This window comes from Siniperca chuatsi, linkage group LG19, assembly GCF_020085105.1.
Source record: "Siniperca chuatsi isolate FFG_IHB_CAS linkage group LG19, ASM2008510v1, whole genome shotgun sequence".
NCBI classification, from domain to species: Eukaryota; Metazoa; Chordata; class Actinopteri; order Centrarchiformes; family Sinipercidae; genus Siniperca; species Siniperca chuatsi.
Window position 1 is genome coordinate 13,298,392 of NC_058060.1, and position 16,436 is coordinate 13,314,827.

At 41.5% G+C, this 16,436-nt stretch overlaps 1 protein-coding gene across 2 annotated transcripts in view; it reads right to left on the reverse strand.

Moving 5' to 3' along the window:
- Positions 1–3,883: 3,883 nt before the first annotated feature.
- The window catches only part of pola1 (polymerase (DNA directed), alpha 1), a 57,471-nt gene continuing 44,918 nt past the window's right edge, over positions 3,884–16,436 (reverse strand). The window contains exons 36-38 of one of the 2 annotated variants that reach the window (XM_044177013.1): positions 12,918–13,014; positions 6,268–6,376; positions 3,884–4,417 (exon numbers count right to left, since the gene is read on the reverse strand). In XM_044177013.1, coding sequence (XP_044032948.1) covers positions 4,321–4,417; positions 6,268–6,376; positions 12,918–13,014 — 303 coding nt within the window. In that variant the 3' untranslated portion in view covers positions 3,884–4,320. The remainder of the gene's footprint in view (positions 4,418–6,267; positions 6,377–12,917; positions 13,015–16,436) is intronic. The other variant, XM_044177014.1, reaches the window with a different exon arrangement.

A 16,436-nucleotide genomic window follows, 5' to 3' on the forward strand; every position in this document is an offset into this window, starting at 1 on the left:
AATTACATTGGTAAAATTAGTTATCTTTTATTATTTCAAATTCCTTTAGGACTGACATAGGCCTAAACCAGGAAAAATAAACAATGTGAAATAGAATATTATAGAACTATTAATAAAAGGTGTTATGAAGAAAATGTGTTTTCTGTCTTACATTGAAGAATAATTCTGCAAGATACAAATTCTTAACCAAAACTAAATGTATATGACTGTCTTTTTAATTCATTTAATATTATTGACTAATTAGTCTCCTGGAATGTAAAATAAATACAAACCAACTTCAGTAACAGATTGTCTGATGTTCAAATTGCCCGCTGAGGAGGATAAAACATTTTTCAAAGAGGAATTCACCGCTGCAGAGAACAGAGATGGAGGCGCACTGCTCCACCTGAATGAGAGAAAATGTATTAGGTGTGTAATCCAGTGCGCTGCGTGCGTCTATCCTCTTCAGCGGAGTTGACAAAATACTGACCATATATTCATGAGCCTAATCCCCAACATGTGAAACGCGCGACAAAGGCGAGGGGTTTTCAATTAGATCGCCCACATTATGGGGAGGGGGCTCACAAAACTTCCTTTAAAACCCTTTAAAGGCGCTAAATTGGTCTTAACATCTGTAATGCCGTGTCGATGGAAGCGAGTCCCCTTTGTCATTAATGAAGTAACAAACCACTTCATCAAACGGCTTTCACACACACCTCGTAGAGTTAATTCCCCCAAATCCCCCTCCCCATTGGATGTCACTACTAATGCAGGACTATTACAGCAATCAATGGTTATTCTCCTCCGTTTGACCCATCCATGGTACCCGACCAAATCGCGTGAAATTAGCCCGCGGATTAATGTAGTCCCTCTTTTTATTGTCTGCATCTGTGAAACCCCTCTTCTTATCCCTTCTTGTTTTACAGGTCTGCAGGTCCTACACCTGTTAATCACTCAATTTAGTCCAAACAAGCAGGAATTAGACCCGATAAGGGACTGATTGAGAGATAATTTTGTACTTTCATTTATCCTAGCACACATGCTCACAGCCTCACACAAATTCACCCAGCTGCTCATTGGAGCATAATGCAAAAAAGCAGAGGGGAAAAAAGAAAAGATAAAAACCAATTTTCTCCAATCCACCATCCACGATGTGTGAGCTCTATGTTTTTTAAATTCCTATTCTTTTGCTCAAGCCCAGTGGAGCGTGTGTGTTTTTTTTTCCTGTATGGCCCTGTAGGGTTTTGATGAGATTGTCCGTGGAGTTTTAATCTTATTGTGAATATAACTAATGAATGGCAAACCAATTTGTCCCTAATATCTGGGGAATGCCGGGAGGCGGATGACCTGCTGGGAGCGAGGCTTAAACTTTCTTTGCAGCGCAAAAAGGCGAGAAAATTCAAATGCTGTCGCAGGGCAGCTCTGGATTTATAAAGTCACACTTGTTAGATGTGTGTTCTTTCATTCAAGACAGACCTGCACTTGGGATTAGGCCACGAGGCTTCTTGTTGCATGAATGATCATGATAATGAATGTTGATATAAAAAAGGTGAATACAGTCCAACCATGCGCCGTTTTCTTTCAAATTGACTGCAAAAGAAGAAGAAAAATCTACATGATTTGGTGGTTTGTGTCAATGCATTGGGCCTTAATGCTCCCGCCCGCCTCTCACAGGTTGAATTCAGGAGTCTAGAAAATGTCCTCCCACTGACTTGTCGTGCCCATTTTCATCACCGCCATTCCCCCGTTTCCTTCCCCCAGCTGTTGGACTTGATTTGGCCCATGATTTGGATTCTCCCGGGCCTCGTTTCTCCCACCACGTCCCTGCCTGAGAGAATAGGCCCAATCACTCCACAGCCTCAGCCGGATCAGTCCCCGGGACAGGAGCTCTAAAAGGCGCTTTGATGAACAAGCCCCCCCCACCCCAGGCGGAGAACCGGCCCCGATGAAAGACCTGAATAGCAGGGCCATGGCACTCCGCTCCCCTCTCGGATCGCCCCTTAATTCCCCGTCTCTCTTGCTCTCATCCAATTAGCTCAGTGTATTAAGCGGTTTATCGTCTCATAACCGCCCTTTCAGCTCCAACAAGGGAGACACTTTGCAATAGGACCAGCTCTCCTTTTGACACCCTCTCTGGTGCTTGTATGTTCCACCGCGCTATGAATAACAGGGACAGAATAGGGGACTAATTCCCTCATCAAAGCCTACCTTGTCCATCGCTGGTCAAAACGACAAGCAATAAAGCTTAACACGACAATACAAAGAGACTTGTTCGACCTTATTAGCTTAGCAGGGTCGAATTAATGCAGGGGACTCAATTTGACTGGGTTTACTCCAAACTGGGAGGACAAAACGGGGCCCTCACTTAAAAACCTGCAGCCTGGTAGTGGGAATAGCAGGCCTGTGCACATCTACTGTGAGCTGTAGTTGATTAAATCCAAGAGAAAACAGAGCAAAAGCAGGCTAAGCAACTATGGGAGAAGAAGTAGTGGAGCTGATATGATTTAATAAATATGTTAAGTTATGAGCAATAGGCTGCAAATGCACCAAGACACACCTCTCTCTCTCTCTCTCTCTCTCACACACACGCATGTTCTATCCATAGTGAATCATGGTTTAAATGTTCAGCCCACTTAAGGTTGCCTTCACAAGTCACTGTGGTTTGAAGTGATTTGTGAGGCGTGCAGTGTTTATGGAAATGCACGAGCAGGATGGAGTAAAAAAATAAAATTAAATAAAATAAAAAAAAAAACATACTGTATTAACACAAAGAAGATTTCTTGGATGAAAACAGTGAAACACTTCATGTAGCGAGTTACAGACTGAACTTTAACTACAGCAGAGGAAATACATACAGTATTTAGAAAGTGTAATATGTCAATATATACCATGAGACAATATATATATGTATCAACAATAGTACATTTTGCCATTCAGATATGGTACAGAATAACATACTGTATCAAGTGTTTGCTACACTGGCACCACTTGTTAGTAGGATCGAGTCATTGTTGGTTTTGAACTTTTCATTTGAGATTAAGGAAAATATAGATCACCAGACTTGTCCTTAAAATATGGTGTCAAATAAAGTGAAGGGATGCTTGATTTACCTAAACAGATGCCCCAACACTATGAAATGGGGAGATTTTGTCAATTTTTTTCATTTTGTTTTTTAATAAACTTCCCTTTCATGGCATGTTTGTGTGCTACAGAGTGCAGTGGTAACAGGAAACATGAAGATGCTACATGATATCCATCCACCCATTTCTGTCACCCCCCATGTTGCAAATACCACAAGATTAACATCTTCCATTTAGCTTTTTATTGAGGTTTCAGTATCAAAAAAGTTCTCATCAATATCAAAATACCCAATACGAAATATTCTGGTTATTACAAAAAAATAAAATAAAAATCATTACATAAACCCACCTGAGCAATACAAGTCGGATACATAGAAAATTACAGGTATTAAAACACAATCTGCACAGAGGAGGGAGGGTAGAAGAAACAGAGTGAAAGGGATGAAATGACATCAGTTAAACAGAGGCAGTGGAGGAGATCAGCTGTTCGATACGGAGACAAAAGAGCGAGGGAGCAGAACGTGTGGCCTCCCTCGCCCCATCACTCCCTGCGTCCTCCTTACTCCTTTCTTTCATCCTCTGATCTGATCTGACACACACACACACACACACACACACACACACACACACACACTCTCTCGGGATGAATGGTGGTAATCAGAACAAGTGTCCGATCGCTGCAGGCATCCAGTGGTCTTAGTGGCCGGGGTCACTATCATTGGCTAATTAGCCGCTTTTGGAGTATACTGGCTGCTCTGAGGATAAGTCATTTTTACACACACACACACACACACACACACACACACACACACACACACACACACACACACACACACACACACACACACACAATAGACTGTCATTTAGGTATGATTGCTACTCCCCTTTTCCATACAGAGTAAGGGTGATGGGGTCAAGTCATGTGTGTGAGTGTGTGTGAGTGTGTGTGAGTGTGTGTGTGTGTGTGCGTGTGTGCGTGCGTGTCTATGTGAAGAAACTGGAGAAGGGAAATGGTGTGATTGGGTTTTAAGTGATGTTACAAGCCCATTAGGTTCAGGGAAGATGATATGAGGGTTAGGAGGTAAAAGCCTAACATCATCAATCCTGCTGTATTCGGAAACCAATAACAGAGAAAACAGATGTAGTTGAATGTGCAAATCTCCGGCTTTGAATCAGATGTCGGAGCCTCTTGGTGGTGTCGTCTTTACAGATGTGTGTGTTTTACTTGAGGGAGGAGAAGGCCTGGAAGAGTTTGGCCAGGTTAATCTCCGAGTAACCACTGGTGGCCAAGGCTTTGTCTGGGACTTCCTTCAGCCTCCGATACACATCTTTTTCTCTGACCCATGACTTTGCACGACCTGGAGGCGAAGGAGGGAAAGAAAAGAAGAGTTTTCATTGCCAGAGCTAAATGGAATATCATTCAGTTCCTCAACTGCACTGGCTACTGCAAGGTGTGCATTTCAAACTAGCGAATGATTCACCAATGATGACTCTCACACCCCCAACGTATGATGAGGTTTAGCTGAGTCCCACTGGAAGAGGAGCAGAGCGCACGCCGGCTTTGTCTCGTCACTAATAAACACTGAGGAGCATTTCACCCTTAACTGGAGAGCTAACAGATCCAATGCTATCTGCCCGTAATGCTATCACTTTGAGGGCCAGGAGGGGCATCATAGAATTGGACTGAGGGGTCGATGGCAGCGTGTGCACACACACAGGATCATAAGATCGATAGAAAAGCCCAATGAGAGCATAAAGTCAATATCTTGTCCCTTTTATCCCTTCAGGTGGGCCATAATAAGGCCAGAGAGAAGACAGAGCTGCTATCCTGGGAAAGGTGGCCACCAAAACCAAATCTTTACAACATTATACCGAGCATCAAGTGTAGATGAAGTATCATGAAACCAAGTAATAACACACCTGCATGGAGAATTATAGTACGGTCACTAGTGAAGAAGCAGGAAAATGGAAATGGGATTAAGTTTTGTTTTGTCTGTGGCTGATCTGATTTTACAGCATTAATCGAGTTTCATTCATACTGAACATAAATGAGGTTTTTCTACCTGTTCATTTTATATTAAAAAATTTGGCCCTCACATCTTCATCAAGTCTAAATCATAAAAGACAAACAGCACCGGCACCATATGTATGTAAACAAAGCAAACAAATACAATGTCAAAGGATGGATCAAGTGTATAACTATTTTCCCCCTGGCTATGTTTACATATATGGGTACAGTGCTGTTTGCTGATATGAATGTCACCTGATGCAAGACTGAGGAACCAATATTGTAACTAAAGTGAGTAAATGTGTGACAGTGTGAAGAATTTTTTGGTCTGTAAGAATGCAAAAGAATACATTTCAAATATTTAAAAAAATATGATTCCAAGATTTTATTTAAAATAACAAATGCATGAAATTACTAGTTACCACAAAAAAATGAGCAATGAGTACTATAGTACACCCAATTAGGGCTACAACTAGAACTGAAACAATTAATCTATCAACAGAACACTATTGGCAACTATTTAGATAATCGATTAATCATTGGGGTCATTTTTTCACGCGAAAATGACCAGAAATTCACTGGTTGTTACTTCTCAAATGTGAATATTTGCTGGGTTTTTTGGTGTTCAATGAGAGTGAAGATTTTTGGCTTTTGGACTGTCGGTCACACAAAACAAGCAATTTGAAGACATCATCTTGGGCTTTGAGAAATTGCGAGGGGCATATCTTACTGACATTTTATAGAACAAACGATTAACAAAGAAAATAATCGGCAGATTAATTAATAATGAAAAAACCCGTTAGCTGCAGCTACATCACAACTTCCAAGGTGACGTCAAATTGTTTGCTTTGTCCGACACGCTGCACAAAAGCCAAATATATTCAATTTACAATGATACAAAAGGAAAAAGCAAATCCCCACATTTGAGAGGCTGGAACTTGTGAACGTTTAGTATTTTTGCTTGATTGTTGATTAATTTTTGTCCATCAACTAATCGATTAATTAACTACTATTACTAATTACTACTATTAAATCCTGAAAATCAATAATACGAGTAATACATAGTAAACAGTCATAGCCCTTGAAAGTGTTTTACTACAGCAAACAAATTAAAAACATGTTTGAAATAGTGACTTGTTATTTATCTAGATCACATACTAATTATATATATATATATATATAAAAAACATAAACACACACAGTCCATATGGCCGGTTGTCATGTCCTTGCCATCTCCACATCCCTATCTCCTGTCTTGTCCTTCCTGCCCGCTGCATTAGTGGCTGCTGGATAAATACCAGCCCACTGACTGCCCAAGGGAACAAAGGTTAGTTACACACAGATCAACAGTGAGGCGCACATACACACACACACTAAAAGCACATACACGCAGACGATTGATGGTAGTTAAACACTTAAAAAGCACACTAACTCACAGTCATGGCGACTGAAAAACATCCATGTGACAAACAGTAATCACACATGCACGCGTGCACATATACACGCACACGAAGATGGTGTGGTTGACTTAAACGCCAGCAGCAACTATTACCAGATAATCCTCATGTTAGCAAGGACAGGGATGGAGGGAGAAAAGGGGAGAGGAGAGGCAGGGAGAGACAAACTAGTCTATTTATCTGGGGAATAGAAAGAGGGTGATGATGCATGATCAAGCGAAAGCAATCATGTCATCATTTCTGAAAGGTAGGAGAAAATAATTCTCCCCCCTCATCTCCTCTTTTCCCTTCCTCACTCCTTTCCCTTTTCCACCTCAATCACTGTGTGGCGAACAGATAAAAGAATGATTTAAGAGTCACAGAGAGGAAAAGAAAGAAGGAGAGACCTTGCTGCAAGTCGGAGCACAGTGGGGAGTGTAGTTCAAATAAATAGCCTCCCTGAAAGAGCGAGTCTGAGGGGGAAGGAGAGAAGAGAGGGGAGACAGCGTTGCTGGGAAGGCCGAGACGTGAAAGAAAAAGGAGCGAGGAGGGGAAATAACAAGAAAGAAAGAAAGAGATGACGACTGGAATGAAAGATGGAAAATGACCTATGGACAGAAATCATACTGTAAACTCAAATGTAGCTATAGAACCCAAACACTTTGCCTAACTGATTGCATTAGACGACATTTCTCTTCCTCACACACACACATGCGCACAGTGAGTGTATCAGGGGTTATCCTTGCTCTAACTAGGTGTTGTCACACACTCACGCATACTCTGGCGGAGCTGGGCACGAGTAGATCGGGGCTCTGCACGCTCTAACTAGGTGTAAATACAATAACAAGCCTGTAATTAAGTGAGCATGATGAAGTTAATGGAGATCGGCCATTCCGTCGGCCGCCTCCATGAATATTCTATTAGGCTGGTGGCGACGGGCAGCTGGAATAGCAGTTAATTTAATCACCACTCGGAGCACAGGGAAACTTCTTTGTGTGAGTGTAATTGCACAGAATGAATAATTGATTTGACAATCGCACCCGCGGATTTTGCCACCCCGCTTTGTATCGCCGGAGAAATGGAGGGGAGCGTGGAAGATGAAGATGGAGAGAAGGGGTGGGGGGGGGGGGGGTATAGAGAGGAGAGTAGGAAAAGAGGAGGAGAGAAAGTAGATAGAGCGAGAGGAAGAGGAGTGGGAGGGTAGAAGAGGACCAAATGCAGAGTGCTGAGAGGTGGCAGGGAAGCTGTCGGTAAATGGATCATTAGAAAAGCGCAGCTCAAGGACAATTTTTATTTTATCAATGCGGCAAAATTACATTATTGCTCACACACGCAATCATACTGCCCACACTCAAGATTGAGACCTGGAGGGGAGGGGTGAGGGAGGAAAGAGAAAGGCAACAGATAGACAGAGGGAGGGGAGGGGGGGTAAAAAGTGAGAGCAGGGGAGATGGAGAGAAGAAAAGTGACATGAAATGATTTGAAAGTCATTGATACGGGATGTTCCCAGCTAAGGAACGGACAGCATGTTTTTTCTTTCTTTCATAGTGTGTGTGTGCGCCTCTGTGTGTGTGTGTGTGTGTATAATGTATTAGAGATCTCCTGCAGCGGATGAAATTACCTCCATGTTTTACTCAGTCGCAGCAATCAGGCACAAAAATGCAATGTACATGTAGATAAGACAGGCGCTGGCTTGCAAATGTGCACACGCACAAACGCGCTGTAGTACTGCAGTGTACACACACACACAAGCTGATCAAATTACATTCTGGACTCAACTATTTTATGTACAGCTATTTCACTTTAATGTGCTTCATTTCGTATGTTCAGTATACATGTAAACGTACAGATTCAGACTTTTCTGATTGACTGAAAAAACCATGAACACCCAGATATCATCTGAACAATATGGCTGTACAGGTACTGGAGTATATTATGACATTTTTATCTTAAAGCTCATATTTCTCTGAGTTTAGTAAACAATGGCAATGCAAACATTAAGGGATGAGGCTGGTGGTATTCTTTGTTATTCTCAATAAATTCCATAAAAAAGACCAAAACCAGCAACGTGTTAGTCGTCTCTCAGTATTTCCTCAGCCTGTCTGTTGCTCTCAGGCATTTTCAAACCTGTGTAGTCCGGTTGAATCTGGTTCGTTTCCCCCCCCTTACCAATCCCTGGTATGATTTTCCTCCTACCAATCCTTGGTATGATTCGTTTGGGCAGATCTGAACAAAGCAATCGCCCTCGGATGCAGACCAAAAGAACCGCACCGACCTTTAAAAGGAAGTGGTCTCGGTCCAGGTCAGAAACAAATTCTGGAGGGGTCCATTTGTGGTGGAAACGTGAGCTGACCTCGATCTGACCCAACTATAAAGACGTATGCTGCAGGTCTGAGCTAAACAGCTCCCATAACCACGTGCACTTTGAACAGAGCTCATTGGTTAAATGTGCCTGGGGCAGGAACGTCAATAAATGCATCACTAAAAGCTCGCGTAGATTTTAGTGATGCATATTGGTTTACTTTAATGTAACAAGTTTACCAACTCATACACTTCATACCAGAACAAACAAACTCTACCTTTGATAACATTTTCAAGCCCAAGGCCATTCATTCCTGCTGAAGACATGAATCTTCAAAGATAGGACAAAATTCTTTCTTCTTAAAAACAGGCTAAATAATTCAGCTGGGCACTGCAGATGTTATTTATCTTCATTGTGATGAAGGAATGTGTCATCCAGTGCAACAGTGTGGCTCATTTGTGCGTTTTTAAGGCTACAATTGAGGTCACAGAGGAATAAGATGTATCAGGCTTTGGCTATATAGACAGTATTTAATATGAGTTTAATAATACATATAGAAATATAGTTTAGTTTAGACAATGGTATTGTCAGCATAATGTCTAACCAGCTCTTCTAGTAGCAGATGAAGCTGTTTACATTCACTAGATAGCACTATCATTACCAGAAAGACAATACAAAAATATTAAGGCGAGATGGTGTACATACACAAACAGTGCTAATAAATCTCTATAGGTATACATGCGTACACTCCCATAGGGACATCACTCAAGGAACAGACACACAACAGAGTAGAGTAGGGTGTATAGGATTGTAAGTCTCCTCCCTGTAATCTGAGCAGTGTGGTCCCTGGGTGTCTAATGCCGTAATATGGGATATTATGGCCCCAGGACAGAAGGATAACACCGTAAACCTATATTTTATAGCAGCATGAGTGTGTGTATACATGCATCCTCCTCTATTTGAGGAAAGCAGTGGTATGAGTGTGTTGGATATGAATCATTTGGTGGAGACACTGGTTTGTCAGTGTTGCCAGACAAGATTAACCGATATAGTCACATATTGTAAACCTTTATCGACAACACAGTGAGCCAGATCTGCCATAAATACGACCTCCAGGCCGGATAAAAGACATCCATGCCATCTTCTGGGTTGTAGAACCCCGAAGATGAGACATTATTTGTGGGCTCAAATATCTCCCTCTTGGTATTACAAATTGTCAAATCATATCAGACAGTATCGGTATCCTTTAATTTGTACAAATAGTCATCTGTACTGTAATGTGAGTTATGCCTGTTTTAGTTCAGTTATGATTGGTTTTGCGTGCTATCATGAGTTACACTTCAATCTGCAGCAATGTTACCTCATCCTGATGTTAGTTTTCTCCATTACGGCATAGTACTGTAATGTTTAACTGTATGTGTGCTGCATCATGTACACCACTTAGCAATCACTTCAAGCGACCACCAACATAATTAATTTAGTCTGTTATTAAAGAATGATTTACTTGATGTTACTGAAAACATATTTAAATGCAACTTACATCAGTCTGATATTGCTACACATTTTTGTGGCCATCACTGTGACACCAACTCAGCGGAAACTTGTTGTGAATGTTAACTCTGTAGAGTGCTGGGCGGTGCTGAACACTGGTTGCAGAACAGTACTGGGTGTTTCAGCCATGATGTAGTCACATATTCTGTCTTTCAAACACATTTTGGGGACGATGAAGGTAAAGTGGAGGTCCTGTGTTTAGGAAACCAAACCATCAAACTGAAAGGGTGATGATTTGATGGACTGGCAGCTCAGAGAACAGAGGAAAGTAGCTGCTTCTCGACTGACAGAGCCAGCAACAAGTAAACGTGTCTGAACATGGTGTGGTGGTTAAAACCCACAGCTGGTGGGTGATCCAGTCCCTCCAGATCCTTCTGTCCTGTGTGTCCCCTAATCCGAGACACTTCTCTTGCCATCTCAAGAGGAAATTCACACCGAACCACCAGATGACACTTAGTACACTTCCCTCTACAGCTACATTGTTTGCTTTCTACTGTAGCTTAAACATTCAGATGTTAACCGAAAGAGATATACACTGATAATAAATCTGATTTAAAATGAGCTCTGCTGCTGGGTGTGTGAAAGAAATCTAAAAAGGTTTCACTAAGTGTCAGTGGGTGTAGATACTAACCTGAGGGTCGGGAATTCCCAACAATGTTGCAAGAAAAACGTGAGGGGTCACGAGCTGATTAACAGGATTGGGAAGGAATAAAAACCTCACAAAATTATCTTTATTTTTGTCAAACTTTTCTCTAATCTTTATTTTTTGTATGAAATAATAAACAGATTGACCTATGGCCTGATGAAGGTTTGGTACACTTAAACCTTCTAAATAAATACGTCAGTGATAAGTGTGACATTGGGCCCGAGGTTTCTTTTTTCAGTTTTACTCAAAAAAATTAATAAACCAACCAATCTGGGAAGCCAAAATGACTCATTGGCTGCACTGCTCACAGCTCATAGACATAAGCAACCTGGAACAACATGTCACAAATAGACATTACTTTTTGAGGGGGTCTCAAGCTCTAAGTGTTGGGAACCACTGGTTTGAACATGGATGCTTGTCACAAAACAAGATGCTCCACAACCATGTAACATATGTTGTATACTGAGCAATGTACGCTGTGCCTTCTATATGTACAGTAAACATGAGCACACATTTCCAACACTTTACCTCTAAGTAAAGAATGTGCTGTATTGTATTGTGTGGTACAAAACACAACACAGGAAGAGAAAGACTGGCTCAGATCAAAAACACTGCAAAGCACAGGAACATAAAGAAAGGACTAGAGTCAGGAATTGATTGGCGATGATTTCTTGCATCTGGGCAAAGACAGAAATAAAAGAAAGCAAAAATGGAGGCTATAATCATGTTAGTACTCCTTCCCTTCCCTCCCTTCCCCCCCTCCTCTACACCGGTCCAATCCCTCTATTTCAGCTTCCTCCATCTTCTGAGTGGTCATCTGTTGATTACACGTTATATTTACCTCTGCTGTCTCACTTTTTTGTTGCCTCACTCAAGTCCTGGCTGGCACACACACTCGCAGCATTCAGGCATACATATATAAATAACATACATACATAAATATTTAATCAAATAAATAAATCACTCGGCCCAGAGGCCCTTTCTAATCAAGTGACATCAATCAGGGAGAACTATGGGTAAAGAGGCCTTGTGGCTGACGCCTACTGAGCGCGCCCAGAGCGCTGGAGTAGCGTCTATTTGAGTCCAAGGGGGGAAATATACGCTCCATGTCCCATTATAGGAGAAGGGCTATCCTTTCGTCAGCGCACCCATTACTCCCCCTATCATTTCCCCAAATCTAAAACCTGTTTTCAATCAACACAGCCAAACGAGTGCCTGTCCAAGAGAGGGAGAGAGAGAGAAAGGAGAGAGAGAGCAAAGGAGAGAAGCGGTAGAGATGGACAGTGAGGGTAGGGGTAGAGGGAGAGCGATCGAGGGCTCTTTCCTTCTTTCTTCCAGTGATTGGAGCGTTTTGCATTCTGTATGTGTGTGTGATTGAATCCGTCTCCTAAATTAGGGCTGTCGACTCGAGGAGCTGAATGTCCTTAACCCCCCTCCCCATATCCAATGCCCATACTCCGTTACTTGTTTGTGTGTGTGTGTGTGTGTGTGTGTGTGTGTGCGTGTGTGTGCGTGCACGTGCACGTCACATCATTGGGCAATATTGTAAGTGTAGCCTGGGTAAAAGGTTTACGTTGAGCCATTGATTGCTAATGCTATGTTGTATGTGTATTTGTGAGGAAGCATTGTTAGGACATCAAAATTCAGACTTCAATAGCAGCTTTAGTAACTTGATTTCAGTTTCTAAGGCGGTACTGCAGAATAATAAAAACAGCAACAAAAGAAAAAATAAATAAATAAAAAAGCAGAAAGGAATAAAATATGATAACAATTAAAAAAGCAGGCCTATTTTCTGTTTGCACAAAACGTTAGAAATGAATCCTGTAACAAATAGATAAAGACCTTTGAAAGTTAGGTACAAGGCCTAACAGTACAGTAACAAGCAACATGTACGTATGTGTGTGCATAGTCTTACCTCTCTCATCAGCCTGTAGTACTTTGGCTGCTGCATAGTCCCAGTCAAAGATGAACCTGTAGAAGCAGAGCTGGTTGTACAGGGCCTTCTCGGAGTACTGTAGAGAAAACACACACAGACCAGCACAGATTAAAACATTGGTACCTCGACAAAAACACAAGGTGAACAAAACCTGACGCACAATCTGATGAACGTTATGGCAAAAACTTTGCTGTGTTGTGCTGGATAGCGAGCTTCGGTAAGGTCATGTCTAAATTTTGTTTGGAAAATCCCTCATATAATGTACAGTTAACCTGACCCCACTCTCTTTCCCATTTTCCTCTGTTTTTCCTTTACATTCCCTCTAGTACTAATACCGCGTTCACATTATTCCTGGGGTTTTCAAAGTGTGAGACTGTGGGACTCCCCTCGGATAAAGCTTAGAAAAACGTCCCCGCCTTTGGTTTAGTTCAATACATGCATGTCTATGGAATCATGTAGCAGCCAATGGTTCCCATAGACATCCAACAATTGAGTTAAAATAGCCTAATATTGTTGTTTGACATACTTTAAAACTGCACATAAATACAAAACGGGGCTGATTCTAGGTAAGAAAAACTGTACAATTCCCCAGAACTATCTCCTTACCCAATTTAGAAATATTTAGGCAATCCTAGAGCATGGTTCACTTTTGATATCTAATAGAAAATCAGTTTGTTAGAAATCCTTCATGAACATCGTTTTCACCTTGAGTCTCTGAGCCTCCCCTGAAACTGTTTGGCGCCCCCCAGGGGAGGTCCGCCTCCCACTTTGAAAACCCCTGCATGATTCAATACTTCAATTCAGGATACCTGCCAAAACAGAGTACCAATCTCAACTACCTTTTCCCCAAATTAAATCTGTATAAATGGTAAAAATAAATAAAATCTGTATACCTCACTGCATGAAACCCATTGGAACCATTTTTACGTAAGATAAAAACGTGGGTCGGCGGCCAGCCGTGACTCAATGAATAACTGATTGCATAAACAATTTTATAATAACATTAACATAGAAACTGTATTGAATATGATCAGTCATGTCGTCTCTTATGATAACGAATCAGTTTTTTCTCCTCTCTTTCTCATAAGCAAATCTCAGTGTACAAAACAATGAGTTAGCAGCCTCTCCTTTTTAGTCGGAGCCGACCGTTGCTTTTACTGGTTAAAATGACAAACGGCAGCAGGTCATATCAGCTGTTGCTAATCTTTCGTCGGGTTTGTGTGCTCTTTGAAGCCGGTGTCTGTACTCTGCCAAAGATTGTTTGTGAGGTAAGAGAAGCATTACTCTGTAACACCACTGTTAAACCAGTTAAACTTTCACATTCTATAAAAACTTTAAGCTATAAGCAATAATAAAGGACTTGGATCAATGCCAAAAAACTACTATTACAATCGCCCCAGCAAGCTAAACAGGAGCTATAAACTATTTGTTTGTACCCGTTTTCACTTGTTAACAACTTCAAACATTTCTGCAGTTCGGAAGTCATTCTCAATTGTGAGACACACAATTGAGAATGACTTCCGGATGGGAGCCGAAACGTCTTGATTCTGAAAACAGTGTCCAGATGACTACGACTGAAACCTTTTCTACGATAGAACACTCCTGGACGAATAAGGGACTACACCGTCTAACTTCAAACATGTAACAGAGAGACAATAGGTCATTTAAGCTAAATTCCATTTATCTGTGTGACTACTAGGCTAGCAATGGGAGGTAATCATATTAGAATAATGCATGTAGAGCTAAAACGATTAGTCAGTTAATCGAATGGTTGATCAACAGAAAATTTATAAGCATTATTTTGATAGTCATTCTTGAATGCCAAAAAACTTCTGCTGGTTCCAGCTTCTCAAGTGTGAAAAATTGCTGGTTTTTTTTGTCTTATTCGATAGATAGATAGATCACAGAAATCTTTGGGCTTTGGACTATTAGTCAGACAAAACAAGACAACGCCTTAGGCTGTGGGAAGTTGTGATCGGCATTTTTCAATATTTTCCTCACATTTTATAGACAAAAGAATGAACCAATTAACTGATAAAAATAATCGGCAGATAATTCAATAATGAAAATAATCTCAAATTTGGAATAACAATAGTAAGGTTTTCCTGTTCTTCCAATTCTGCTGACATGGTATGAATGCAGCATTACTCTCTTCTCTCCTTTCAAACTCCCCTTGACCTTGTTTAATAGAAACACATACACACTTGCTGGATACAGTTAACTCACCAACAAGGCTGCTAATCTATTTTATTTCCTGTTTGTATAAGTAAGTTATTAAACCCCATTATTTTAGTCTAATGAGAGTGGAGAGTCGAGATCATGACAGGGCAAAAAAAAAAACAAACATCCAAAACAGATTAATAAACCTCGTTTACCAGTTTGAGAAACAGGTAGACTGAACGTGACTCTACAAATGTGCACCCCGCTCATTCGACTATACCTCCCTGAAAACATCTCCCTTCCTCTGTGTGACACAGTAAAGAAAGAAAACAAATTTGCTTGCTTTGTTAATCTCCACTGCAATTAACTGGAGCCACACGACAGCCTGCCAGAGGGAGAGAGAGAGAGGGGAAAGAGACGGAGGGGATGCGCAAGACAGAAGGTGGGAGGGAAAGAGAGAAGAAAAAAACAGTGAAAGAGAAAGGGTAAAGAAACAGGAAGAAGGGAGAGATAGAGAGAATCAGAGACAGTGAGGAAGAGAGAGAGAAAGAAAAGAGGGGATCAGGCCTGAAATACCCTCCCTCATAATAGTTTGTTGTGATAAGCCATTGTGAGAGAGGCATGCGAACAGCCGAGGCTGTCAATTTGATTAGCCATTATACTGCATGTTTAATTGCAGTTATTGGCTCGTCATTTCCCTGCTATGCTGGAGAGGGCACGCCAAGCCCCGACCCCACACTGCCATCAGGTGTGCGCCGAGTGCTTTATTATTACCACCAGGAAGAATCCCCTGACAATTCCTGTGTGTCAGTATCTGTGTGTGTGTGTGTGTGTGTGAAGTGAGTTTGTGTGTGCCCATTATACCTGCCAATCGGCAATGTGCGTAATTGTAATTTCAGTTTTTACTGCTGTGGCATAATCAAGTGGCAAGAGTATCTAATGCAACTAAATGCAAACTATGTGATGTGTGAATCTGAGTGTGTGTTTAATGGCTTTCTATGGCTGCTCACATGGCACACACAGCTGTTGACCGTTGATGCACTGCCTAGTCAACAACCAAACCATGCACATCCCATAATGGAGCCTCGGTTACGGTTGCCAAGGTTGAACAAGCTCGGTCGGCAGAAACACAGCACAGTTCTTTCTGAAAATAAAACACACAGAACACACACACGGGTGCACAATACTCACATTCAAACAATATAATACTGATTGTGGGCGGGCCAGTCGCTGCATACTGATTGACTGACAGGTGTCAGAAAGGCGTGGCTAAAATGTTACAGGGTTGTTATTGAATTTAGAGCCCCTCAACCCCACCTTACTCGCTCACACACACAC